General features: G+C 44.2%; 1 protein-coding gene across 1 annotated transcript in view; it reads right to left on the bottom strand.

The window, feature by feature from the left end:
• Nucleotides 1–27,413, bottom strand: part of col4a4 (collagen, type IV, alpha 4) — a 36,389-nt gene extending 8,976 nt beyond the window's left edge. The window contains exons 1-38 of the mRNA XM_040130994.1: nt 27,367–27,413; nt 26,332–26,374; nt 22,550–22,621; nt 18,041–18,175; nt 17,820–17,864; nt 17,612–17,728; nt 17,047–17,115; nt 16,449–16,484; nt 16,300–16,362; nt 15,916–15,951; nt 14,246–14,287; nt 13,924–14,004; nt 13,753–13,797; nt 13,523–13,585; nt 12,245–12,289; nt 11,913–11,966; nt 11,623–11,683; nt 11,002–11,106; nt 10,606–10,761; nt 10,326–10,415; nt 9,049–9,209; nt 8,822–8,894; nt 7,966–8,072; nt 7,006–7,189; nt 6,801–6,869; nt 6,605–6,712; nt 6,448–6,516; nt 5,835–5,984; nt 5,482–5,643; nt 5,121–5,288; nt 4,895–5,038; nt 4,553–4,660; nt 3,226–3,404; nt 2,879–2,942; nt 2,624–2,698; nt 2,323–2,430; nt 1,547–1,654; nt 568–639 (exon numbers count right to left, since the gene is read on the bottom strand). Of these exons, the coding sequence (XP_039986928.1) occupies nt 568–639; nt 1,547–1,654; nt 2,323–2,430; nt 2,624–2,698; nt 2,879–2,942; nt 3,226–3,404; nt 4,553–4,660; nt 4,895–5,038; nt 5,121–5,288; nt 5,482–5,643; nt 5,835–5,984; nt 6,448–6,516; nt 6,605–6,712; nt 6,801–6,869; nt 7,006–7,189; nt 7,966–8,072; nt 8,822–8,894; nt 9,049–9,209; nt 10,326–10,415; nt 10,606–10,761; nt 11,002–11,106; nt 11,623–11,683; nt 11,913–11,966; nt 12,245–12,289; nt 13,523–13,585; nt 13,753–13,797; nt 13,924–14,004; nt 14,246–14,287; nt 15,916–15,951; nt 16,300–16,362; nt 16,449–16,484; nt 17,047–17,115; nt 17,612–17,728; nt 17,820–17,864; nt 18,041–18,175; nt 22,550–22,621; nt 26,332–26,374; nt 27,367–27,413 (3,514 nt within the window). The remainder of the gene's footprint in view (nt 1–567; nt 640–1,546; nt 1,655–2,322; nt 2,431–2,623; nt 2,699–2,878; nt 2,943–3,225; nt 3,405–4,552; nt 4,661–4,894; nt 5,039–5,120; nt 5,289–5,481; nt 5,644–5,834; nt 5,985–6,447; nt 6,517–6,604; nt 6,713–6,800; nt 6,870–7,005; nt 7,190–7,965; nt 8,073–8,821; nt 8,895–9,048; nt 9,210–10,325; nt 10,416–10,605; nt 10,762–11,001; nt 11,107–11,622; nt 11,684–11,912; nt 11,967–12,244; nt 12,290–13,522; nt 13,586–13,752; nt 13,798–13,923; nt 14,005–14,245; nt 14,288–15,915; nt 15,952–16,299; nt 16,363–16,448; nt 16,485–17,046; nt 17,116–17,611; nt 17,729–17,819; nt 17,865–18,040; nt 18,176–22,549; nt 22,622–26,331; nt 26,375–27,366) is intronic.

Below are 27,413 nucleotides of genomic sequence, written 5' to 3'. Positions count from 1 at the left end.
GAGCCCGTACCGACACCTTACAGACCCAACCCAACTGAACCCACCTGGTATTTGAGATCTGAACACGAGCAAAGACTGAGGTCACATTTTTGTTATTTCTTCTTCAAGGGCCAAGTTATTTGCTTGCTTTGGAAAGACTTTATCGCAAATAAAAGTAACTAAACTGAAAACAACAGACCAACACAAAATATGGCTTGGCGATGTGCAGCGGCCTTCCCTTAATTTTCTTATTTAAGAAGCCTGTCTGCTAGCTCACCATGCTAATAACAAATTGCCACATTGTCATTCACTCTGTCTCTCTTCCTAGAGGAAATTGTGTATCTACTTGCAAATACACCAAGCAGACATTTAGCAGAACAAGAGAGAAAAAGACAGAAATACAAGTGTATTATTAAGTTACATAAGGCAAGTCTGAAACAACAAAACAGCCTGAACCCAACCTGACACCAGTCAGATCAGTCGGGTTAAGGTCAGGTAGCTGAACTCTACTTTGTTCACATGATATTAGTTGGTTGTATATGTGGGGAGATAGATAATATTGTCACAAAAGATATGAACGACTTATACCTCTGGTGCCCATGTCCCCCTTCACTCCTTTCAATCCGTCCAGTCCATGAAGTCCCAGAGGTCCAGGAGGACCTGATGCAACAAAATCATTTGGAAAAAGAAAATTGTCATCACAATTGCATCTGTACACTGTGATCTGTCAATTCAATATAATAACAATCACCACACAACAACAGACAACTGTAAAAGTAAAATCACAAGTCAATTTAACTATATTCAGTATCAACCCAGCTGTCCCCACACCTGGAAACCTCCTATTGATTATTTGTTTTATTAAATTGGTTGTTATGTTTGCTTTTGTCACACTAGTCCTGGTCGTCGGAAGAGTTGGTTAGTAGCTATAATAATGGTTGTTATTTAACTCTGCCTCACCATCAGATTTGGTCGCATCATCTTCCCCCTGGTAACAACCTATGAAGTGTGTCTAGATAATGACATCTGATCACAGGCCTATACATTTACACCTGGTATTAATAGGAGTTTTCAGTATAATTTCAGGTGAAGCAAAGTCACTACTACACAGGACTACTGTGACATGCAAGGGGAGGCTCATGTGACCGTCGGAAACAGCCGTTATTAGGTTAGCCTTGCTAACTGGGGTTTGATGGCATTTTATTGAATCTGAATGCAGTTCCAAATCTGCTTGTCATATCTGAATCCTTTCGATTTCCTTATCGAATCTTTTTAAGTAGTTTGTTTGGTGGAATCTGATGCCCTTGGTATCAGAGAGAGAGAGAGAGAGAGAGAGAGAGAGAGAGAGAGAGAGAGAGAGAGACTAAACACATTGAATAAAAGATTTGATGGGATATTCGTTGGCTGCGCAGCTTAATGAATCTGGGTATGTCAGAACACCATCCCTAATATAATGTAAGAAGATAAGCAGTTAAACCTTTTCTCTTTACTAGACACTTCTTGCTTTTCATTGAGCAAAAAATCTAACATGGCTGACATAACAGCAGGTCTGGGGCTGAGTTCTGACCTTGGAGTCCCGAGCAGCCCTGCGGTCCTGGAGGACCATCATCACCAGCTTGACCAGGAAGACCCGCACAGCCCGAACGACCTCTTGGACCTGAGGGACCGATCACACCTTAAATAAACCAGACGGACAGAAAGACAGACAGAAGACAGGTTTGGGGTAAGTAGCTTGTTTAATTTCACTGTGCAGTTTCAAACATGACTATATCAAACTCTGCCTCCCATCAAACATGTTGGAGAAATCAAGCAAATGTGTTCTGCCCACCTTATCTTTGAAATTACTGTAAAATCTAAGAGAAAACCCAGTATTCAAATAATGGCTGAGTGTCCAATAATAATGGGGGGCATGGCCAACATGAACATATAAAGGTCAGGTAAAGAAAAAACAAAAAAAAAAAAAACATTTTGGGGGGTTGGAATTACCTGTAGCCAAGTAAAAGTATTTTCATAGTAAATTCAGTCTAGTGTCCATTTCCACAGCTCTAATTAATCAAATAAATAAAGGTCTGGTTCTCTTTGACACTGACGTAAATAAACGACACTACTTGAGAATTTATGGTCAATGTTGGTCTGGCATCATGACGAGAAACAGTGAGAAACAGTGTCATAATGACCCTTTCCAACTTCTAACAGTCCTGTCTACCTCTCATTCTGCTCCCAGAGTGACTGAAAAGATGCTGGTCTTCACTGGTTTTGGTTGATTGGTATCAGGTCACATGACTCAACTCATATTAAAGAGTAAAGGTAAAATAATGAAAAGGTCCAGGTGAACCTATTTACCTGGTTGACCCGGGTCTCCACGTTGGCCTGGATCTCCTTTGCATCCTTTCTGTCCTGGAGACCCAATGAAACCTGGTCCTCCAGGATCTCCTCGAGGTCCAGAAGGTCCTGAGAGAGAAACAGAGAAAATCAGCTAATTCACACAGAAACTCACCTGATGGTTTATACAATGATTACATCTTTTGTAATCGTCTTCATTACAAAACGTGTTGTTGTGAATAAGTAGAGATCATATTTTATAACAGATTCTGTCTTTTTTTCTTTCACTGCTGCAGAGCCAGAACCAGAACCAGATCATCACCTGGGGTCCCGAAGTCTCCAGGAGGCCCCTTGTTTCCAGGTAGACCAGGACAACCAATAGAGTCTCCTTTATCACCTGAAACACAAAAACAAACTTTACACAACAACCTGCACAGTAAAAAAAACTGAATCAATGAAGGAGTCGGAGATTAAATCTTTTCTGTCTCTTTCTATTCATGAATAAAAAGTCTTAAAAATAAATGTTTTTCTTATTCAATTAAATCTGCTGAGTCGCGGTAGTGGGTTGACCTTGTACCTTTCTGTCCTTGACATCCTTGGTGACCAGGTTCTCCAGAATTCCCCAGACATCCCGGGTCACCCTGCAACCACAAACAACAACAGATCAGTATTTCTGACCATTTAACATTTTCAAACAATCAAAAAACAAAGTTCTAGTTATTTGGTTATACCCACTTTTCAATCTGAAAAGCGAAATGTAATCTATGTTACTATGTTCAGTAACAAAAACCTTGCACAATCCAGCCTGAACAGGTTTGACGAGCAGCTGTACTTCCTGTTTGACTCTCAGGTAAAGTTTCTGTTCTTACACCCTCGGATATCTCCATATTATTATTTGACTGATGAAGTCTTATTTCATCTTACTGAATCTCCGGTTTCTCCAGGGAAGCCAATGAATCCTGGAGGTCCCTGACGTCCAGGTGGTCCTAAGGATCCTGGCTTACCGCAGGGTCCTGGGGGCCCTGGGGGTCCTATGATGCCTTGGGCTCCATTGATGCCTGGATACCCTGGTTTACCTGTAGCTCCAATCACACCTTTACTACCTATGGAGAAGACGTGTTTGATGTTAAAATACTGGAGGATCTCTCTGATTTTAGTGTCACACAGACTCCCACAGTATTGGTCGTGGTGTTTAGTTCGCTCAGTTCAAAACGTTTGTACGACTAGTACCTACTGCCTCCAGGAAATAGTCACAGCCTTGCACCTGGAGTCCAAAGCTTTCGAAAGCCCTTACCCTCTCCTGCATAGTCGGCTTTTATAGTTACAGAGCAAACTGCGAGAGATCAAAATGGAAGCATTACAACCTTGAATAGTATTAAAAACTAACTCACAACTCTGTGACAATGTTTAGCTTTAAGCAGTGGTAGCTGACTGACGCTTGTTTGTCTCTCAGGTCTTAATGTAGCTACAGCGTTTGTACACAAACCCATCTACTCAAATCGTCCTCACTCGACTTGTCCTGACTTGACCTATCCTGACTCGCCTCGTATCAATCTGACTCGACTCGACTCAGTACAACCTGACCTGACTTGACTGGACTTGACCTGACTCGCATCGACTTATCCTGACTTGACTTGACCTAACTCGACTTCACTCCACTCAACACGACTCAGCCAGACTCGAGTTGACCTGACTCCTCTCAACTCAATACAATCAAACTTGACTGGACTCCACTCAAAATTACTCGATTTGACCTGACATGCTTCAACTCCAATCGTCCTGACTCAACTTGACCTGAGTTGACTTGACTCAACTTGACCCAACGTGACACTACCTGACATGACTCAACACGACATGAACTGACTCAAATCAACCCGACTTGATTTGAGTTGACTCACCTCAAATCTCCTTTGTTGAGACTTGTTGCTGCAGTTTAGTTGAAAGTTAGACAACTTTTAGTGAACTTATACTGGATAAATAGCAACGTGTTTTCAGACTTATTGTGGCTGTTAAATTGTTGCCAGCTCGTGGTTTACAATTATGAGAGTTACATTTCAAAGGCGTCTGTGATAACAAGTCCAAACCTCTTAGATCAGTTGTCAGGTTTTCAGTGTAGAGATAAAGACATTGTCTTTGCAATTTTCCCAGAGTACCTGAATGTAGCACTGAACCTCTGACCCTGCCACTCCCTGTATGACATCACACCCTGACCCTACTCTCTATGGTAATAGAGTTGTGATGTCGCTCTGACCTCGTGGTCCAGGGAAGCCATTGATGCCGGGGGGTCCTTGTTTTCCTGTCTCTCCTTTAATGGGGATACCCTTGGTCTCTCCTGGAGGCCCCGGGGGTCCTTTACATCCTGCAGGAGACACATGGGAGAGTTTTTTTCTGTTACACTCTGAACATCTTTCATCGTCTATTATGTTTCAAATGAGACAGATTTAACATTAAACAATTGTTTTACCTCAGCTTATTATATTTACAGCTGGTAGTCTGGTAGTATCACTGTAGTAGTACTAGTAATTAATATGGAGTATTACTGCAGCAGGGATTATAGTACTGTGGAAGTACTGCAGTATCATTCAGTGTTTACCTTTTTCTCCTTTTGGTCCTTCACATCCTTGAGCTCCATCTCGTCCATTGAACCCTCTTTCCCCCGTCCTCCCTGGAGCTCCAAGGGCTCCGGTCTGTCCTGGAGCCCCTGGCACTCCATACAAGCCTTGGAGCCCCAACAGACCTGAAACAAACAGCAAGTATTTCAATGAAACTGTGTCACCGGGAAACATTTAAACACAGGTGTGTTGGTAGGAGGAACTCACCGTTCTGACCATTGGGCCCTGGCAGTCCGGAGTCTCCACTGGGGCCAGGGGGGCCCTGGGGCCCCAGGAACCCTGGGAATCCTGGAGAACCCGGTTTACCTACAGGGCCTCGAGGGCCAAAACCTGGCGCACCCACCACCCCGATCTCACCTTTCTCCCCCTGAAAGCCTGAAATGAAATATGATGTCCTAATAGTCTGGGCAATTAAAAGAGGATGCTGATATTTTATTCATTATTTTTGTACAGAGAAGAAGGAGGAGTTTATACTGATAGTTTTATTTTTAACAAATAGCTGCTCTTAAATACATAACTCTAACTATGTATCGTACCATGAAGTAAAGCGAAGTGGTAAAGAGTTTACCTGGGGGTCCAATGGGTCCCCGAGGGCCAAACGAGCCCGTGGAACCAGGTCTTCCTATGTCACAGAAGTTAGGTGAGGGTCCTTGGGGACCAGTTATACCTGGGGCTCCATCCTGTCCTCTCTGGCCCTTGGCTCCAGGGGCCCCAGCCAGACCCAGGACTCCTGAACAGAAAAGAAAATATCTGAGGTTGTATCAAAACAAAACCGTTTCTCTTTCACCATGCTGTAGTCAGAACATAAGGACTGAACGATGATAAACTGATGTATTGTTTTTTGCAAAGTAAGAAAAATTCCCAGAACACAAATGTATGGATCAATAAACTCCACTCTACATCTCAGCTCCATTAATTCACCTTGTAGTCCGTCTTTGCCTGGGGGGCCAGGGACTCCTTTAGGTCCCTGAGAACCCAGTTGTCCCGGGAAGCCGATGGGTCCCGAGGGCCCGACATCAGGGTCCCCTGCTGGGCCCCTGAGTCCAGGAAAGCCTGGGATCCCTGGAGAGCCTGGTATACACACAGTTAAACATACTGTAAGCACAGCTGCTGAAGAATTATTATTAGTCCAGACCGTCCAAATCAGCATCTGTAAGTGTTCTCACATTCATTCCTAAAAAAATTCTCAGGGGAAAATTCTTTTTTTTCTTTTTTAATCAACCTGGTCCTTGTTTTGATGGTTTTGTCTATCGCCAGTCTCAGTGCAGGGACACAACTTTATGATGGTCACAGAATATTCTGTAAGACCTGTTCTTCATCAATGTTGTTGCAAAACTATGTCAGCAATGCTAGACACGCTTTCATGTCTGAATCAAAGAAACAGGTCCAAATGGGTCCAAATTGGTCCAAATGGTCGGTTTTGGTGTCATTTGGACCTTTGAATGATGTGTAAAACTACTGAAATAAGAGTCAGGTATAAAGAAACCACTTTTGATTCATAAAAGGAGTCAACAGATGATGAGAGTGACTGCACCTGGATCTCCTCCATAACTGAAGCCTTCAGGTCCTTCTTCTCCGGTATCGCCAACAAAACCTGGAGGTCCTGCAGGAGCAGGAGAGGATATTCTGTATGTAAAGATACTGTCATACATAATGTAAAGATGTCAGGTGAGACAAATGTGCTCTGGTACCTTGTCGTCCAGGTAGTCCAGGGAGCCCAGACTGTCCTTTGTCTCCTTTAATTCCATCAGTTCCAGTGATGCCACGAAAACCTGAAGGACCTGGGAATCCTGTGTAACCTGGAGAGACAGACAGGTGAACAGGAAGTCAGACACACAGGTGAACAGACAGGTGAACAGACAGATAGATGTTATGGGTGATATTTACCTGTGCTTCCAGTGTCTCCCTTCTCCCCGGGGGGGCCAGGGTTTCTGGGTACACAGGGCAGAGTGTCACCTGCAGGAAGAGGAGTCGTCAACAGGAAGTGTGAGGAGTTATTGAGATTTTTTAAGGGAGCAGTCAGGGAAAGAACGATGGAGTCTTGGGAGATTTTACAGTATTAATTTAAAGTTGTCTTCAGATTGAGTCTTACCAGTAGCCCCCTTTGGCCCTGGGGGACCCGGGAGTCCTGGAGGTCCTGGGTCCCCAGGGGCCCCACGTTGTCCTATTGCTCCAACTACATCTGCTCCTGGGGAGCCTAGTGGTCCCGGTAATCCCTTTGGCCCTAAAATTCCTGGGAAGCCTCTTTCTCCAGGAGAGCTGGTGAAACTCTCACCCTGAAAAGAAACAGGAAACAGATTTATACATATGCGAGGTTGAAGAGTCGGAACAGCCAGACCAGCAGTATCATTCAGCCAACATTAACGGTGGGAAGTGCTGCCAACTGTGCTGCAGCGCCCACTACAGGCTGCAGGGTTCATTACAGCAAAGATCTGAACAAGCATCCTGATGACTTCTCATTTCTTAATGTTTTACCAGTAGCAGAGCTAAAAATTAGTTAGGATGAGAACATAATACCAATGGATGCATAGACAGCCATTACTGGATCACTGCGATACTGAAGAAAACTTAAAAACTGTGACAATTCTCAGCCAAGTTCTGCAGTTATAAGAAGTGAGTTCTTTCTACGCAGGTTCATAGAGATTAATTCTGGATGGATATCAGAGATAATGATATACTCTGAAAGTGTAAGTCACCCTGAATCTAAAAATGTGTGTATCATCTCTGTGCTGTTCAGAAGTGATTGAGAAGGAGTTCAATTTTTGACGCAAACTACAGCACTGAGGCGCTTAGGTTTTGAAAACCTCTGGTCTAGAGAAAAAGTCATAGTTTAATCCACCACGACCCACTTGTAAATCTGATTGGAAGCTGTTCAGCTTTCTGTCTCTGCATCATAGTGTCGGACAGACCCACTCTTCCATCTTCATCATTCTGATAAACTCTTTTACCTCTGTGAGTCCCTTATATAACCCTGTCCTGTTATAATCCCACATGGATGTGATTGGCAGCAGATTTACAACTGCTGTGAGTCCAACTGGAGCAGCTGACTGACCTGTGGACCGGGGTTTCCGGGGAGCCCAGGGAGCCCATCAAGTCCTCTTCTCCCTGAGAAACCTTGTCTGCCTGCAGGGCCCTGCTGGCCCCTGTCTCCCTTCTCACCTGGAGACAAAAGTCCAATCAGAGCCACTAAAAAAGTGACATGACATCATGGCTAAAGTCACATTAATTCGTCTTCATTATTTCTGCCTGATCACGAGCACCTCGCTTCCTGATTAGTTTCTGGTTCATTAGTCATCGGTGCTCACATCAACAACGTCTATGTCAGCATTTATAAGGGGCTGTGCAGGGATGGTGCAACGGTAGCAGGAAGAATGTGATACCCATCCACATTTTAGATGTGGATAAGAAAAAAATGTGTGTAATAAATCAGATTATTTCGGGAGTACATCATTTTTTGGTAGGCATATATAAACTTTTAAAATTGTACATCCATTTTAAAGGTTTATATATGGGCTTCTTTATAAATTCAAATGATCTCCTCATCATCACAATCGTGCATCATATTACAATGATGAAATGATCATCTGAACTGCAACAAGTTTTATTTGATTCTGGAACCATAAACAAAAATAAACAAGGGGTTATATAAAATTAACCAAAATAAGTTTACAGTCAAAATTTCAAAAAAGTTTCCACTTCAAAATAAAGAAATAACCATAATTAATCATTGATACACAAACTGTTTGCATTTTAAGACCTATTGAACACAACAGAAAGTAAAGCAAATGGAACGGCAAGAAAAATTAAAATTTACAAAAGAGGCTGAGACATAGAATAAAGTGCTGTACTGTTCGGTGTGCAGAGTTCAGAACAGATGAGACAGGTGTGCAGACAGCTGATAAACTCACCTATAATATCCACCACAATGAAATCTCCCTTCTGACCTTTGAGCCCCTTGATGCCTGGAAATCCACCCAGACCCTGCAAAAAAAACAATCAATCAATAAAACAAACATACAACACAAAACAAAAAGAACGAACAGAACAAAAAAAAAAATCCAAAACAATCAGTGAACTTGAGCTGCTAATGTGACCTCTGTCCTCTGACCTCTGACCCTGTTGTTTGGTAACTCACCTGTTGTCCGCTCTCTCCAGTGTCTCCAAGTATACCTTTCTCTCCTCTCTGCCCTGGGGCACCCTGGACTCCTGAAAACCCCGGATGACCGAAGTCACCCACAGGGCCGGGGGGGCCCATCAGTATAATAGGAGGTCCACAAGCACAGTCGCCACGAGTGCCTAAAACACACAGGTAGATTTAAAAATAGTAAGAGAAAGTAGAAGTCAAGTTGTGGAGTTCCTCAGGGAAACATCCTGGAGCCTCTGTTCTTCCCATTAAACCTTATGTCAAACCTGCCAAGTTGTACACTCACTGATTGTAATGGATGATGCAGGGGCTCAGAACCACTCAATACAAAGCTGAAGGTGGATTGGCTCCTTGAAACTGTCACAGTCACAGGTTGTCATCTGTCCTATTAATTGGTTACCAGACTTCAGGAAGGAGGGTCTCATATAATTTGAGCCAGTCGTATCCCAAAAATGGGATAAGAGAGGATGAGAGAGTGAGAGGAAGCGGTGCAGCAATGTCTTTGTTCCGTCGCTTCTACTGTTAAATCCGCAGTCAGAAGTTTATGCATCTATAGCTAGGTTTCCGTCCAAATGTAGTGCAAATTTTAACCAAATTTTGAGAAAATCCGCAAAATAAAATGTGAAATAATGCACGTTTCCATCCACTACTGCTTTGTGACAATACAGTGCTAAAGTTTTAGGCACTTAAAAAACAGCAAATATTGATCCGATGTAGGTCTTTTCTCTTTACTGCACTTTGATGAAGTTCACTGATAAATCAAAACTATTCATGGCTTTATTTTTGAAAGTATCCTCAATTTACTTTTATTGCCTAAAACTTTTGCTGGGACTGTATATTCAGGCCAATACAGTATTTTGTCCCCTTTTGATTAAAGAAACTCCCTCTTCACCTGCTTTGGCAAAACATCCCTGAATAATTTCCAAGCTGTCCAAAATGCTGCCACTAAACTTGCCATTAAATTCCAAAGTCAATCCAGTGTTCTTGTGACCACTTTAAAAGTTCTGCATGGTCCTGCCTATAATAGAAATTTACTCCAGCCCTTTGTCACCAGTAGGTCTCTGAGGTCTGATCAGGCTTCATTGGTTGTTCCTCGCTCTAGACTCGACACTGAAGGAGAAGGCCCTGCACTTAAACACAATAAAGAAAATTCCTCCACCCAGTGTCAGTCTGATGTGACACCTGGGAACCAGAGAAATGCAACCGCCCACTCAATGTTTCATTTGTCCATAAAATATCAGTCGATCAAGAATTAATCAGACAATGACCTTTAAACCCCGGGAAGCCCTGAGCCCCTTGGGGTCCCTGTTCACCCTGCTCTCCAGATTTTCCTGGGGCCCCGGGAAGACAGTAACGACCTGAGGAGAGAAACAAGTAGTAAGTACAACCTCAGCATTAAGTGATTGTGTTGATTATTAATATTAATATGAAAACATGAAAATAATTTCTCCTGGGTATTTTAGATAACTTTAGATAATGACATAACCAGGTGTGTCTGAAGTTAAAGAACAGACGAGAGACCACAGCTGAACAAGAGTCCTTTGGTACCTGGAATCCCTGGTTCTCCTTTTGGTCCTCTAAATCCGGGACGTCCTGGTTTTCCAGGCTCACCAGGTGTGGGCCCATCTAAGAAGATCTGACCTGGATCTCCTCTGTCCCCTTTGGATCCTGGAATTCCACTCTGACCCAAAACACCTGGCGATCCTGAGGAGAAATCATCAGACAACTTTATTCATCTCATATCACCTTAACACTTATTATAATGTGAAAACTGTACAAGTAAAATTATGAAAACATTTACACTACAACACAAAACAAACACAACAAATGAATGAATTGAATTCAGGTTTAATTTATCCTTCACCGTCACTGTCTAATATTTATTAATCATACCGGAAACCGGTACACATGGAACTGCTTTGCACATAGGCTGCAGGTACTGACCAGGTATGGATCTGCCGGGGACTCCGGGGGGACCGTGCATTCCCATCAGACCCATGTCTCCAGTAGGGCCTCTCTGTCCGGGGGCCCCGGCGTCCCCGCCATCACCTGGAAGACAGGAGGCGGTTAGCTGACATCATCAGGAGAGTGATGACGTCAGACCAGGGCGATGGGTTGGTAGAGATGGGAACGATTCTCGTGTAAACGACTTGCGAACGTTCACGTGATCTGACAGCTCCAGACCGTGTGAGAGTTAAAATACTGTGCAGTGACAATATAACACTACCTCCGTTAAACATGGGTTTAATTACATTGAACAATGTTCCTCGGCTGATCTGAGACATCCATGTTTGTTTTGTTGTCAGGTTCTTCTGTATTAGTAAGCGCCGAGTCGGACACATCAGAGCTTTCAGAAAAATCAGAATTTCCCAGTTGTAATTATGACTGTGTCACTGTGATACTGAAGAAAACCTAAAAACAGGAAGATCCTGAATGAAGTTCTGCAGCCTCTTTCTCATCCGACCTCTAATTGGATTTCTGGAGCTTTATTCGGGAGGGACATCAGAGATCATGATATCTTCAGGAAGTGGAAGCCACAATCGATCAGTGTGTATTGATCTGTACCTGTGTGTGTGACGTCTATCTCCAGAGGGAGGCCTTTAGGACCTGGATCTCCCATCATGCCCTGAGAACAGACAGACTCATTACACACTATATAATCACAGGCAGGAGCTCATCTCTCATTGGTTGACTTCCTCCAACATGGATCATACATCAGTTTCATTACTGAAAATGAAACAGGTGTTAGAGGAGGTTCAGACTGAAAACACTGCAGTCATAAAGCTCAGGTGTCTGGATCTACCTGTCTGTGATTGGTCAGCACCAAAACATTACAGACAGACAGTCTGACTGACCTTTGGTCCTTCTCGTCCAATCAGACCTGGGAGGCCTGGATTTCCTTGAATCCCCTGAAAACACAGACACACACCTTTCACAACAGGGAAAATCCTGGTTTCTCATTGGCTGACAGGTGTACGAGGAAACTCATAAGGACCATAACTTAAACTTATCACATAACATGATCTAATGGACCTGATGAAAGTTTGACAAAACAGTGTCACATGTTAATGCAACGAGTTGCCTAAAGCTGAATAAACTCAAGATAACTTGCTTTATTTTTTAATTTTGATTAATTTTTCAATTTTGTCAGCTTTTAACATTTTTACAGTGTGTTCTGTTGACTCACCTTGAATCCTTTCTCTCCGAGCAGACCAGGGTTACCAGAAATTCCCTGAAACACACAAACACATCACATGTGTTTACATGGACACCGGTGTTTCACAGAAGTGTGAATAAGTTTTAGCCACTTTAGATGTTAGGATTCTTCTCCATCATCAGTCCCGTCAGGAGGCGCCTCATCGTCCCAGATTCGTCCTGCAGCAGGACAACGAGTCCAAACACACAGCCAGAGACATAGAGGACTGTCTGCCGAGACCAGGAGAACAAGGAGTCCTGCAACAGGTGGTCTCTCCCCACATAGCCCTGATCTCAGCATCATGGAGTTAGTCTGGGGCCACATGAAGGGACAGGAGACACTGAGACAGACTGAATCCACAGAGGAACCGTGGCAGGTTCTCCAAGACGCTGGGACAACCTACCTGCCGAGAACCTGAAACCTGTGAGCAGGTGCACCAGGGAGAACTGGTGCTGGTTTAAAGGCAGAAGGGAGGGTCACAGCAGATACTGATCTGATTCAGGTTTGTTCTCTTTACTGCACTTTGGATGAAGTTCACTGAGAAATAAAAACTACTCTGACTTTATTTCTGAAAACATCCTCACTTTCCTTTGCCTAAAACATCTGCACATACATCTGTATGTGTTAGTCAGCGGCTCTGTAATTAGGATCGACAACAACTGTTGTAGGACACAACTAAAGCCATGTGGATCCACCACATCTCCACTTGTCAAACCTGGACCCGATTAACATGTACACTCCGGTAACTGTTTCAGATTACTGAAACCCTCTCACCTGGTCTTTGCTCCAGACCCGGTCTATTGTTGGAGAACAATAGACCGGGTCTGGAGATGGAGAAAACAGTGAAATTACCATTTTTTTGTTTTCATAAATAAAATTAAGTTTCACAAATCTGAACGTGGGTTTGAAAGAGGGCTAAGACTTCAGGGATGTCTAACCCCTCACATCAATCAGCGAAAAATGGAAAATCCGTCTGTCATTTAACTTTCCCTTCACTTCCCCAACAGCTGAATCCGAATCTGAGGCGAACTTAAGAGCCTTTAGCACTGAACAGATTTGAGATTTACTCTTAGACAAAGAACTAAGGAGTCCTCAAATCAGGACTTAGAGTCCTCACTCTGCCAGTTAGGAGTTACTTTTATCCCGAGGATGTTTTCCAGGTTTTCCAGGAAGCCTGGGAACCCTGTAATCTACAATTTGACTGGGACTGATCAATACTGATCAATAATGATAATAATGGAAGTAACCTGAAGATGGATAATTACTCACCCTGTTCCCAGGGAATCCCGGAATCCCTTTCTCTCCTTTGATTCCTGGGGGACAGTCCAAACCCTGAAACAATAACCAATAGCTGATCAATAATATCCTGTTCTAAGCTGGTGTTAAACTGAGGAATAGTGTCCAAATCCAGAACAATAATTATAAAGAGAACGAGTGAGAGGAACCCAGTTTTCCTTCAGCCGGATGTTCCAGAGGTTCGATCTGATATCTGAACTCACCGGCGATCCCCCAACTCCACAGACTCCTTTGATCCCTCGAGGACCCTGAGGAACCAACAGAACCAAGCATTAGAAAGCAACCCAACTGTAGCAGAACTACATAGGAACTGCGGTAGAACGTCAGTAGAACCGCTGCAATCCGATTGGCTGTAAGAGACAAGTCCCGCCCACCTGTTCTCCTTTAATGTACAGGTCTTCCGGAGGGTCGACGTACTCAAACGGCCCCGGGGGCCCCTGGAGGCCCTGATCCCCCTGTGGATGATACAGTACTACTGTGACTGCTGCTGTATTGTACAGACTGGGATGTACTAGCTTATTAAAGTAACAGTAAAAGGGGAATCCTCTCAGTTCGGCCGTTGCTCTTGTGGCCACGCCCCCTGCGTGACGTCACTGCAGGTGTTTTCGGCAGCTGTCAGAGGGGAGGCACCTGCTGTGACGTCACTGAGGGGGCGTGGTCAGAAGAAAAGAGTTTTGAAAATCTAAATGTTTGTACCTCGTCTCCTTTCTGTCCGGGCAGAGATCGACCTTTTTCTCCCTGAAACACAAGCACATCAACACCTGTTAGCCTGGTTCGGTCTGTCATTACCAGTTACTAGCACTCTGATCTAGAATCAATAGTTCTGTCCCAGCACAGTCTACATGTGCGTCCAGAGAGTAGATCTGAGCTACAGCTTGACGGCGTCACCGAGAACTTTTCATGAGCTTTATCTTTACAGTGTTTTTACAAACAAACTGGCCAGGTCAAAAAAAACCCACTGAGGGAGCGTAATCAGAGCGTAGGAACAGGGGCCCGTTTCGGAGAGCAGGTTTAACAAGCTCCGACTCCAACCCTGAACTCTGAATCGACCGAACCCGGGATGGAAACTCAGAGTCGTCGGTTCCGGATCAGCTGATCGGAGAACGCCCGCTCTCATTTAGGCGAGAATGAAAAAAAGCCATCGTCAACGGAGCTGTGATACTGTGATTCACCATGGCAACGGGTGAATATTAATCCAGTGGGGCTGGAGCGATGGATGAGCGACATTAATGCACATTTATCTTTAAAAACAGCAGCAGCGACAGAGCCAGTAATTATTAACACCACTGACATGTTTTAGTCAGCGCTGTCCAATAGACCACGTTACTTAGAGACTTTAGTTTCCTTCGTGGATGATAAAGTGCTGAAATGCTACTGTTTTTTAGATTAAATGTGCTGCCGGTGGCTGAAGATGAAAATACAGATCAAACAGATGAGACAGAAGTTTATGGATATGTGATCTTGACCTCATGGTGTGACCCAGGAGCAGCCTCGTGATTTTGGTGATTTGCAGTTGAAAAAGCGTTGCGGTTCAAACTGACTGTTCAATTTCCAGACGTCCTTTTTACAATTAAAAATTTTGCTCAGCATCGTTTAATGACTTTATTTCAACAGGTAGTAAATTGAAATACAGTGAGTGAAATGCTGTTGAAACCAGTTCAGACTCTATGCAGCCCTGATTCAAAAACTCACCTTTAAACCACATTAAATCCAGTTTCTTCACTCAGAAATATCACACAATCTACAATATGGTAAGACGACTGTGACAGGAAGGGCCCGTCAGTTCGGCCAATCACAGCATGAGAAATGATTCTTCATAGGCCGGAGCCTCGTGTCCGGAGCTTCACACAGATTTCTTTGCGATGCTTAATTTCCCGGTAACCGCGGTGGGCACTGATTGACAACCTGACAGTCGTCTTCGGGTCCACACTCTCCGTGTGAAAAAGACGGACGGTGAATAGATTTTATTCTGAGCTGAGGACGAAGCCGCGAAGTAGAATATCTGGATGTCAGAGATCGCTGTCTCCGTCCTCACGCCGATGACTGATTGATCATAAAAGAGGTAACGTTCGTAAAGACAGGTCCTGGGTAACAACCTAATGTCCAATCAGGATTTTAATCTTGTCCCAGTCTTGTCCCAGCTTCACAGAGTTCGAGTCATCTCAGTTTCCCTCAACTCAGGCTTAACAAACACCGGAGTACAACTGATGAGCAGAGTGGTGAGTATGACATGACCATAAAATAACAATGCATTAATTCATCAATAAAGATTAAAGATGAATCATTAAAGTCCCAGGTAAAAAACAAAACACAAATAACGCAATCATAGCGATATGATCCTACCACATTCTGTATATAATACTTACAGGTGGACCCCTGGAACCAGGCAGACCAGGGGGACCCTGCACAGTCAGACAGGCAGATGTTGTCATTAGATGTGACCACAACAATACAAACAATAAAGCAGGAAGATCCCATGAGAGCAAAGATACAGATTTGAAAGATTAATAAGAAGATGAGTCTGAAGACGAAGATGATTAAAGAAAGTCACATGGCAGATGTTTATGATCATATGGACATGTTGTGTTTATGTATATGAAACTATATGGACACACTTTACCTGCATGTACCTGTGTATCTGATTTAAATACTCTATGTGATTTAGTCCCAGAGGAACAAGTCTTAAAGAGGAACATTTTATTATTGTTACTGTTATCAACAGATTTGTTTCCGTTTATGTCGTTACTCACGTTGGTCCCGTCCAGTCCTGCTGGACCCAGATTTCCGATTGGGCCAGGGAGACCCTGCTCACCCTGCAGGCAGACAAACACAAGGTTTCACCTTCCGTCTTACTGCAGGCTCACGTGTTACATGTTGTTTGCTGCGTGTTTGCTCTCACCTGCAGTCCAGGACGTCCACTGGGCCCGACGTCTCCCTGTCAGACACAAAGACACACACACACACACACACACACTGATAGTATCAATATATCAGTATCGTTAGCATATCTGCTCTGTTAAGAGCATCAAAACATCTCATAATCGGTGGTCTCCATAGAAACCGCCTGCTCGGTATGTGTGTATTAACTGCAGGTGTGTGGAGTTTGGAGCTACAACTATCAGTCGGTTAGTTGATCAACAGAAAATGGATCTGTGACTATTCTAAAAATGGATTAATCAGTAATTTTTTTAAGTAAAAAAAGGTAAATGTCTCATAGTTTCAGTTTCTCCATCCGAGGATTTTCTGTTTTTCTCTGTTTTCTACCACATCAAACTGAAGACCTTCAGGTTTTGGACCGGATTCACTGATTTGTTACATTAATGAGTTAAAACAATAATGAATAGATGAATCGATCATGAAAACCGCGGTTAGCTGCAGTACTACAGGTACTGAGTCGAGTCAGTGTTTGTTTTAAACTCAGATCTCATGTCTCAGAGAGGGCAAGTCACAAGTCCCAGTCAAGTCTCAGGTAGTAATCACAGTGCAGGTGTACTTACAGGTGCTCCAGGGTACTGTATGAAGTAGACGGCTGGATCTCCAGGAAACCCCTTCATTCCTGGAAAACCCTGCAGAACAAAGCACAGTTAGCACGGCGATTACAAACTAGCACACTACGTACAGTATACCGTACTTGGTGCTACCGTACACCACGTACTTTGTGGTATCAGTATGCAGTAGAGATGGGAAGAACCTATCTGTGTTTAAGGACACTTTGACGGTGCTTCGTTCTACAGGTTAAGTTAATAAAAAAACGACAGATATTCCTCTGGAGTCTGGCAGGAAAAATGTTTACTACTACTACATATGTTAAAACCTGAAACTAAAACCTGAACTTGTAAAGTTGATGCTCTGATGACCTGACGCCTGCACAATCTGTAAACTCTGATTAAATTAACTGCCGTTGATTTTAATCAGAGTTTACACTGAGTTTCTTCTGTTTTTAGTAGCAAAGTAGGAAACCCTGTGTAGACCTTGACACATAATTTAATTTTAAGATCATTTTGAGAAAGAAACAAGTTCACATCAGTGTTTTTTTTTTAATGAGTGATCAGTGTCACTGACCGGTTCTCCATCAGGTCCTTGTTCTCCAGGACGTCCAGGATCTCCTCTCTCCCCTCTGGTCCCATTACATCCATCCAGACCAGGAAAACCAGGGCCTCCAGCAGGACCCGGGTGACCCTGAAGACACAAACACACCCTCACAGTCTGACATCACTACACTTGGACCAATCATAAGAGCTGACAGGCTGATGGGGGCAGGGTTTCTTACCGGGACTCCCTCTAAACCCGGAAAACCAAGAACACCGACACTTCCCTGAAACAACAAACAACAAACAAACGGACTGTCAAATGAGATTCTGGTGCTGAGTCAGAGGGTGCGGCACAGGGACTCCAGGTGAGGACTGTCGACCATCTTGTCTTCAGGTTAGAATAAACCAGTTAAAGAACAATCAGGACCATCGTGTTTACATCAGAACCATGTTTATTCACCAGGTCTCCTTTCAGTCCTGTGGCTCCTGTCGGCCCCTCATCTCCTCTCTGGCCTTTTTCTCCTGGAGGCCCCTGAGGACCTGGGAAGCCCGGGGGCCCCTGATGGCCCTGCTGCCCCAGACCACCTGGAGCACCCTGCAGAACACAAGCAACATGGTTAGAACCCTTTTGGAACCTGATAAAAACTGGTAGAACCTGTTAGAACACATTAGTACCTAATTGTACAGGGTGGAAAATGATAGAATCTGATGAATCTATTATAACGCATTAGACCCTGACAGAACATGTTAGAACCTGATAAAACCCGATAAAAACATTTGTGAACCTTAGAGAATCAGCTAGAACCTGTTAGAACATGATAGAATCTGATAGAAAACAGGTAGAACCCGTTAGAACCCGGCAGAATACGTTGGAGTCTGGTAGAACCTGGTAGAACAGGCGTGGACCGGTTAGACCTGTTAGAATGTGATCAAACGCTGTACAACATGTTAGAAGCTGATAGAGTCTGATAAAAACCAGATAAAAACTGGTACAAAATGTTAAAACCTGGCAGACACACCATGGAACCTGTTAGAACGCAGTAGAACATGTTAGAATCTATCAAGACCTGGTAGAATTTGAACAAACCTATCAGAACCTGACAGAATCTGATAAAACCTGATAAAACTGGTAGAACACGTCAGAGCCTGTTAGGACCCAGTAGAACGCGCTGCAACATTATGGAATCTGACTGAATCTTTGTACGTGGATCACTACGTAATCCAGATCAGACTGTTGGATATTAATCTGGATTTTTCAGTTCTTTGAGGTCGAATTTAAAACTAGTCTGAAGCAGATCAACAACTCCTTAAATCTGAACCTTCAGCTCACTGACAGGTGGATCAGGACCCAGGGGTTTTAGGGTGAACCCCAAAAATGGGCTAATTTCCAGATGCAAATGGTTGAGAAATCATTGCGATCTGTCTGTGTAATTATCACACGTTCATTTTCATAAAGAAGAGCTATATTTATACCTGATAGAATATACGACAAAATAAAAGAACCAAACCAATTATAGTTTGAGATACTGTGAGCAAAGAGACACAAACTCAACTAAATGATTCTGACTGTTAAAAACCAAATGGAGCCAGAACACGTGGCGTTACTTCTGACATTAAAATGGGAATTTTGTTATTCGAACATTGAAGCTTATTAAATAATAAACTCTAGAACTCACTTTACTGAAAAGTGATCATGGATTTTAGATTTTAGAAATGTTTCATTCCTACAGCAGGTTTATTGATCAAAGTCTAGACGGCAGGAACACGCATAAAACGAAACCTATGTCCATGGATCTGTTGCCCCAGTGCATGCTGGGAGGGTACCTGCAATTACACGATCAGCCTTTGGCCAATCATGTGAATGCCGATCGTGGTTTCAACTCTTTGCTCATTTAGCTTTTATCTCAGAGTAAGACCACACTGCCATTCGAGATAATAATCGAAGGGCCGATTTATCTGGATGAGAATCAACAGGATTATTTTAGCCTGATAACAGCACGTTAGCCTGGACTGGTTCAAATGTAATGAGCTCTGCTGCCTGTAGGGGACACTAGCAGCACTTTACACCTTTAATATATTAAATATAGACATTAGTGCACTTAAGAGGCTCTGACATGTAATGTTGTTATCTGGCCACAGGAGGGCAGTCGGACACAACAACAACAACAACAACAGACAGACACACACACACACACACACACACACACACACACACACACACACTGACAGAGGTAGTGTGTTTGAACAGCAGCTCAGACAGTCAGGATGTTAAATCAGATGGAATGTTCCTTTAAATCAGCAGACATCAGATTAAACCGATGTACAGACACACATTATACATACAACACACAAACACGCACACACACGTACACACACACGCACAAGTTTGCGCAGCTATCCTCGTTAGGACATTACATTGACTTCCATTCATTGTGGGCAGCCTAACCCAAACCCTAACCAGGACCTCATTAGGACTGGGCTTTGGTCCCCATGAGGACTACTGGTCCCTTATACCGGAAAAGGTCCCAGAGAGGTAACAAAAATGTGTACACACACACACACACACACACACACACACACAGGAAGAAAAGGAAGAAAGAAACACAAATATGTTCTTTTCGGTTTTTTTCAATCAAACTCTTCCCCTGTGGAAGAAAATCTAGACTCACTGGCAATAACCAATAATTCATTGATGATTTTATGAGAAAATTGAGATACTGAGAAACAACGTCAAACCAACTTCACTTTGAATTTTTGAACAAACTCATAGGCCTCGTGCAAAACATTTTATATTCTTCTCCTAAACCTCCCCGACTGTTTTCTTGACGTGAAGTTAGACGCCAAATAAACGTCCTTGTGCAGAGGAGCAGAACATCTGGACCCTGGACCATCTGGAAAACCTGTTCGTACCTCAGAGAAAATTCTTTTAAATCACTCGCAGTGAAACTTAAATTAAACAAATCTGTTTGTGGGTCTGGTATGAGGCCCAATCATTTTTTACACATGATATTCATATCAACGTCTGTAGAGAATCAGAGACCCCTGAGTTCTCTCTGGAACCTGACTGATTCTGGATCTGTGTGGACAATACCGATCAATAGAACATCGAATAGTTTGACATAAACAAACCTTTTTAAGAAAGGTGATGCAGATCTGTTGTGATCAGAACGTTTTACGGGGTAAAAATAAAGCTGCCAGAGCTCTGCTGGACAAACTACACGAACAGTACTCCGCTGTCCTGGTTTTAATCATATTCAGGATCTGACTAGTAGCTGATTGAAACCCGTGATCGGTGGATTGTCTGTTTCCGGTGTCCAGATGTTGCGGTACAACCGAATCCACAGACGTGTGTTTTGTCTTTTCTGTACAGACTGAGTGAGCTGAGCAGCTGAGGATGAACCTGTTTAGTTGATCTATCAGCGTGTTTAGAGCTCTGATGGATCTGTGTTTTGTCAAACTACTATTTGATATGTGCGATCACGTATCATTAAATATGATTAGAGCCATGTTGTCCTTTTGTTATCAATCATGAGCTTTAAACACGTTTTCAGTTTCAGACGCTTCGTAGAAAAAGTTCTACATTAACAGAAGTTAAAAACGTCCCCTTCTCTGCTAACAAGTACATCATGGTATGTTCATTACGTGTTTATTTGATAATAAATAATCAATAGAGGGAGTTAAAGCGTATCGGCTGACAGATACACTGATACTGTTATTGATAAATCTGTGCTGAGATAAAATCAGTGTTGATCAATATCAACCTGCTGATTTTTCAGTCGAGCTCTGGCACTGTGTGTGTTAGTATGTGAATCAGTGATGTGAAGTGTGAGGGTATTAATGTGTGTGCGTGTGTGTGTTATATATGTTAGTGTGTGAGCGTGTTAGTGTGTGTGTGGTGTGTATTGAGTGTGTGTGTGATGAGATGTGACAGCTGTGATCTCTGTTAGTCCTCTCTCTGTCCTTCTTTCTCCGAAACCACTGGACTGTGAAATCACTGAGACAGACGCCTTCCCACAATCCTCTCTGCCTGTCTGCTGCCCCCAGCTGTACAAACACACACACGCTAACACAGATACACACTGAAACGCACGCACACGCTTACAGAAATACACACACACGCACACACACACACAGGTTTCTGTCCGTGGCCTGGGTGACGATCTGACAGATAAATGTTGTTGTTTACTCGATCAGCTGATTGTAGTGACAACAGACCGTCACGTGATGTTTTAGGAGCCGTTTGATTGGCTCCTGAATCAAATGACGCTAAACTTTAAACAAGTTCTTCACTAAACAGACAGTAGCTCAAACATGGATACAAACATCTGGACCGCACCATGTAGTAAAACATCTGGACCAGACTGTGACTGGTCAGAAACATCTGGAACACACAGTGATGGTGAACAGAAACATCTGGACCACACCGTGTAGTAAAACATCTGGACCAGACTGTGACCGTGGACAGGAACATCTGGACCACAGTGTGGATACAAACATCTGGACCAGACTGTGACATCTGGACCACGCGGTGAATAGTAACCTCGTTGCTGTGACAACCTTGAAGGCTGCGTGTCACTGGGTCATTTTGTTTTTATCTGTTACCAGGATCTAAAAGATGTTTCTGGAAACAGAAGCTCTGAGTTGAGGGAGGGAGCGGAGACAACCGTGACATCACACTGCTGAGTGTGTGCGTGCCTGCGTGTGTGTGTCCGTGTGTGTGTAATCTGCTGACTCAGTTTAAGGTAAACAGCAGCTAATTTAACTCCAACACATTCCTGGCTAACTCTCCTCCCTCCAGCAGCTCGTTATTACAGTGTGTTTTGGTGTGTCTTTGTGTGTGTGGTTTTTACGAGCCGACACTAAAGGTGTCACAGGTCTGTTAACAGAGGAAACTGTCCTGCAGCTGTGACGATGTCACGCTGCAGCTGGGCCCCGATTTGCCGCTGTGTGTTAGTGGGCGGAGTCTCACCCTCGCTCCTTTGGCTGGGAAACACTGACAGGTGGAGCAGTCCCGCCCAGCGCACGGCTCCGTGTGGTCACCCTGGAAACCAAAGGAGAACACAAACATCACGCCATCGTCAGTGTTACAGTCCCACGACATCACTCCATCAACAACACCTCACCTTACAGGAAATTCTTCACTTGACACGCTACACATCAGTACGACCTCATTATGACATCATGATGAGGTCACACATTTCGTGTCGCTTCGACTCGTCCGTCCCGCTTCTCTAGCCGTCATCCTTTGTCCTGCAAATAAACTTCTGACACTTTACAGACTTCACTGAGCACGTGTATTCAGCCTCCCGACTGCCTCGAGAGTCACCGCCTTTACACGCTGGGGTTGGTTTCGTACCCCCATCGCCCGGCAGTGGTGTTGTCCAATAGCCCCTGTTAGGGTCATCCTAGGTAAACTTCACGGAGCTGTAGCCGCAGGTGCAAGCTACCTCGCCCAGATTAGAGATCAAGGCCCTCTCCTGGAGCCAGGCCTGGGTGGGGAGCTTGTCGGTGGCCCCCAGACTTTCCCAACAACACTCATGGGGCTCAGTGGGGCTCTGCACTTGCAAGGCTGAAGGAAGGGGTCTTGGCATGTTGACCCCAGGCCGAAAAACCTGGTTCTATACCTGTGGAACATCACCTCTGGTTGGGATGGAGTTTGTGCAAGCGGTGAGAAGTTGCACACAGCACCAGCTCTGGAACCAAACTCCTGGAGAGGAACTGGACTCTGGTTTTACCTAAGTTGAGGACAGCAGGTGGGTGTGGGGATACTCACGAGCTCCCAGTTGAGTGCTGTAGTCTGGCCTATATGAGGCTACATGTGGGTCCCTTCACCTGAGGACTCCACAGTTCTTCTGGGAAATTTCAACGCCCACATTTCGTGTGAGCGTTGAAATTTGAGGTTGTAATCATGAGCTGCCTGCCTGATCCTAGTGGTGTCTTATTATTAGACCTCTGTACTAGTCATGGATTGCTCGTAAGCTTACCTGGCACCACAACACCTGAGGCCAAATGTCATTGATCCGAGGTTGTAGTCATTTCATCAGATCTGCAGTCACGTGTCTTGGATTCTCGGGTAAAGAGACGAGCAGAAAGAACCTGCTGGTGGACAACAGTTGTGACGGAGGCCGTCCAGCTGAAGAGAGGGTCATTTTGGGTTGTTTGAACCACTGGAGACATGAATCGGGAGGTCAGAGGGACTGCAGCTTCTGTGGTAAGACAGGACTAAGACCAGACCGCGTTCATTAGGGAAAGAAGTGCTGACCCGAACTGACGATACTGTCGGATGGGGGAAGGAACGCTGGGGAAGCCTTTTCCATTTCTCTGGCATAATAAGCTGTCCTGGTCCTGGTTTAGTGGACCAGCTGTTTACTCTTGCAGGGATAGTGGAGGGGTGATGGGAGACTGTCCATCCAGTCTACATGTGTTTTGTGGACTTGGAGAAGGATTATGAGTGTGTTCCTTGGAGTATGTTGTGGGGGGTACTGTGGGAGCAGACTGGGTAAGCATTCGAAAATATACGTATGAGTGTTCAGACTTCAGCAGAGTGAGTTTTGTGTTTTCGGGTGTATTTTCTGTTTTCAGACAGTGAGGAATGTAAACACGCTGCAGGGAAAGACAAGCATCTCTGAGATTCTCAGGAAGCAGACAGCTGACTGTGTGTGTGTGCGTGTGTGTGTGTGTGTGTGTGTGTGTGTGTGCGTGTGTGTGCGCTTATCAGATAATGTCAGTGACAATCATGCTTCACTTTTTCTGACCCACACACTCTTTGAACCATTTGAATGAGGACATGTGAGGCAGCCTCTGTTCATCAGATATGAATCAAACCATCGGAGCTTTAAACTGTTCAGCACAAAACACCGAGTGCTGCAGCAGCTGGGGCCAAAACACACGTGTTCGTTAATGTGCAACTTATAATGAAACACACGTGTGACATCCATGTACACCGAATAATAAAACACGTGTGTGTTCACGTATGCTGTATAATAAAACACGTAAGTGGTAATGTACACCGTATGAAAAAAGATGCATGTTAAGGTACACACAGGGTCAAAGAGGTCCAATTATGCAATATGTCACAGAAAAAGCTCAGACAATCGAGCAAAAGGAAAGAATACATCGACGCCTTTCTGTCCTCTCCCGTGAATCATCTGACGACCCCTCAGATTTACCCGGTGGCCCTCTGGAGGGGCCCGACCCCCAGGTTGGGAACCAGCGGACTAAACTATCTAACTGTGTACAAAGTTTTTTTGCAGAGCAGGTACTTTTAATTTTGATACTCTAAGTAGGTCAACACTTTGATAATTCTCATAGTACGATAAGACTTTTACTAGTAATGGAGTATTTTTACTTTGCTGTATTGGTACCTTTACTTAAGTAAAGGATATGAGTACTTCTTTCAACGCAGTCTGATGGTGCGTTCGGGGTACATCAGACAGACCAGGTAGAGAACCCCTGTTAAAAAGGACCTGACACTGTCCCCCTTCGTATGTCCCACACTGAGGGTCCCTGTTGATATACTGGGTGTTTTTTTTTTTCTGTGGGCCCCAGACGGTGAGTTTCCCAGCATGCAGCAGTGTTTTTGTAGCAGCCACATTCCTGCAGCGTTGTGTAAACGAGGTTATCAGTCAGGCGTGGCTATCAGCAGCAGGAATGTGGCTATCGCTCTATCTGCTGTCACGACTTTGTTCTGAAAGTCTGCGCTCACACCATCATCCCTCCATCAGTCCTCCATTTATCCTCCATCACTGCTCTATCTGCTGTCACGACTCTGTTCTGTACTCGTCTGCACTCACACCATCCTCCATCCATCCTCCACCTTCACTCCATCTGTGCTCACACCAGCTCCCACTATCATCCATTAATCCTCCATCCTCCCACCATCCCTCCATCATCACTCCATCTGAGACACCACGCTGCCACTGATTGGCTGAACAGATAGCAGAGCAGCTGATTGGCCGACAACGCTGCTGTTCACAGATAGACTGAACCTGACGACCTCACCCGGACAGAGAGACCGAGGAGAAAAGTTTAGACAAGAAGATAAACTTTCTACACCTCTGCATCATCTGTTCACCCTCGATCAGTTCACCATCATCCCTCCCTCTGTCCTCCATCACAGTTAGTTCCTCTATACTGATCTCTTGTGTAAATCAATAAAGACCCGAGGACCCAGGTCTGATCCCTGTGGGACACCAGAGGAACAGAGACACACAGGTGATCCTTTACCCTCACCTGCAGGTCGGGAACACCTGAAACCAGGTGAACTCAAAGGCCCTCAGACAAACAGGTGGGTTCAGTTTTCACTCTCAGGAAAACAACACATATCAGAGTGAGCCAGTGTTCCTTTTGGCAACGAGTTACCGGTTTTAATGTTGTATATATATATATATACAGGTGTTGCTCTCAGTAGGGTGAGAACATAACCTCCTCGCCGAAGGTAATAACACTCTGGCCAACATTATCAAAGGCAGCAGAGCTGAGCCTGATCAGCACCAGCAGGAAAGGTCCACATATCAGTCTGTGAGCTCACATTACAGACACAAAGGTGATCAGTAACCGCAAGGTCCATTTTCATAGTCCAGTGAACTGTCTTTAACCTATGGAGCTCGTTGCGCTCAACAACAGCAACGTCACAATTCACATCCAGTCCATCAGTAGCACATCAAACACTTCGAACCGTCTACACCTTCACAATAAAAGCTCTTTGAAGAAACCAAAGTTGAGCTTTAACTGAGAGAGAGATGAACTCACCCCGAGAACTGCTGGAGGAGCTGTCAGGATCATCAGGAGGCACCTGGAGGAGGAAACAGACAGCTGAGTCAAGAAGAAGAAGAAGAAGACATCAGCAGGTTGTTATATGACCTGGACCAACAGACTGCAGCTCTGACTGATCACTGATCAGGGATCAATCAGTGATAACAATCAGATGAGACTGTCCTGCAGTCTCATCCTGCAAGATGGACGGTAGTGATGGGAAACGTTCCCATGGTTACAACTTACACTTGTGGTTTGAATTTGACCTTGACCGAGAGACTGTCCTCAACATACATTTTCAGTATACATGTATTTATTTTCGCATTAACCTGTTTATTTGTGCTGTGCATTTGTTGTGTTTTGTGTTGTGATGCTGAAACCCCTAGCAAAACCGCCAAATAAATCTTTTCAGGACGGAGCATTGCATGGAGGTTGTCCATTATTTCACCGCAGAGCACCGCTCTGGCTTTTTTTTATTAATTAGGGAGAGAGCACAGAGGAGACTTACTCCAATTGTCCCTTCTAGATTTCCCTTTTTTAATGCGGCTTATCTCTTCAGTGTATTACCCGTATATTTATTATTCCTTCCTTTCTGTCGTTCTCTGTTCGGTACCTTAGCTACAGTAGGATCTGAGGACACACCGGGGGATGTCTGTGACGTGGCTAAGGGGCACTGAAAAATTACCTATGATAACCCGATTTCATCCGTACCATCTGTAACCATGCAGAGCCAAGAGAAAAGTACGCCTCGGACTAATTGTCTAAACTGAGTACCTGGCAAAGACAGACACAGCACATGCTTGAACACAAAAACAACCCTTCATGTTGTCACTGGTTTCTTTAATATCTACATCTGTCTGTGTTCATTTCTTGACCAGGGGCCGGATAACTTGAGGCTGCCTGAGACAAAGCACCGAGCTGAAAACACATGTGGTTTTAGGATTTTCTCCCCCGTCACCATCAACGCTCCAGCTGCTGCAGACGATTGTGTGAAACACGTTACTCTACTTGAGTTTTTTATTTTTCATTTACCAGAGCCAGGTGTAGCTGCAGGGGGCAGAGCAGGAAGTCAACAGCAT

Source organism: Xiphias gladius, chromosome 7 (genome assembly GCF_016859285.1).
Source record: "Xiphias gladius isolate SHS-SW01 ecotype Sanya breed wild chromosome 7, ASM1685928v1, whole genome shotgun sequence".
Taxonomy (NCBI): Eukaryota; Metazoa; Chordata; class Actinopteri; order Istiophoriformes; family Xiphiidae; genus Xiphias; species Xiphias gladius.
Note: the sequence above shows the minus strand (reverse complement) of the source record. Positions and strands in the feature narration are given on the sequence as shown.